The 914-nt window shown below is 39.8% G+C and overlaps 1 protein-coding gene across 1 annotated transcript in view; it reads right to left on the reverse strand.

The window, feature by feature from the left end:
* LOC104962257 (triple functional domain protein-like) overlaps nucleotides 1-914 on the reverse strand; it is a gene marked incomplete at its 3' end in the record, with an annotated part of 62,543 nt that overhangs the window by 16,115 nt on the left and 45,514 nt on the right. Inside the window, exon 8 of the mRNA XM_010790679.1 lies at nucleotides 14-263. Coding sequence (XP_010788981.1) covers nucleotides 14-263 — 250 coding nt within the window. The remainder of the gene's footprint in view (nucleotides 1-13; nucleotides 264-914) is intronic.

Consider the following 914-nt stretch of genomic DNA (forward strand, 5'->3'; position numbering starts at 1 on the left):
CCCACCCACCCACCTTCTCTGCATCCTGCTCGAACAGGCGCAGCTGGAAGCACTGGTCCAGCTGCAGCTTGCGGACGTGCCAGGCCTGGTGGAGGTGCTGCCGGGTGGAGTGCAGTTTGTCCAGCAGCTGGGTGACGCGCGGCACCAGGCCCTGCGTGTCGGCGTTACACATCCCCCCGCCGCCACCGCTGCCCCCCCCGCCGCCACCGCTGCTGCCGTTACGGTTGGAGAAGGACTCGCTGCTCTGGATTCTCTGGAGCAACCTGGAGACGAGTTGAATAAGAGATATAAGGTCAATGCCGCTCCACTCGTGGCTCCTGATTTGCATATTTGTAAGATATGTCACAGAGAAGTAAAATACGATACATATCCACTCCATTCATAATGCTGGATTCTTGTGAGCTCTTTGGAAAAAAATTATGTTTTATTTATGATTCATGCAGAAAGGATCCAAATGTATCAACTTTTAAATCTTAATCTTTACCGTCTGTATCTTTGCACATCTGCTTTTTCTAAAATTGCAACCTTGATGTGAAAAAGTGTCTTTGAGCACCAGGAAAAACACTATAAAAATACCATGTATTATTATTATTACTATCATTATGAAACATTTTAATATTTAAACAAAATCAGGACATTTACATTTTTAAATATTAAAAAAATATATTCAGAACAATTTTCAAGGTAAACATAATAGAAACAAGCATCATTTAAAAAAAATATATATCATAATAAAATAGATGATATATATATTTTTTTTTTTAAATGAAGCTTGTTTCTATTATGTTTACCTTGAAAATTGTTCTGAATATATTTTTTTAATATTTAAGAAACCCTCTTTAATGGTCACACATGCAGAGCACACAGTGACATTTGTTCTCTGCATTTAACCCATCCTAGTACCAGGAGTCTAG

This window comes from Notothenia coriiceps, unplaced genomic scaffold (genome assembly GCF_000735185.1).
Source record: "Notothenia coriiceps isolate Sejong01 unplaced genomic scaffold, NC01 NC01_scaffold00034501, whole genome shotgun sequence".
Taxonomy (NCBI): domain Eukaryota; kingdom Metazoa; phylum Chordata; class Actinopteri; order Perciformes; family Nototheniidae; genus Notothenia; species Notothenia coriiceps.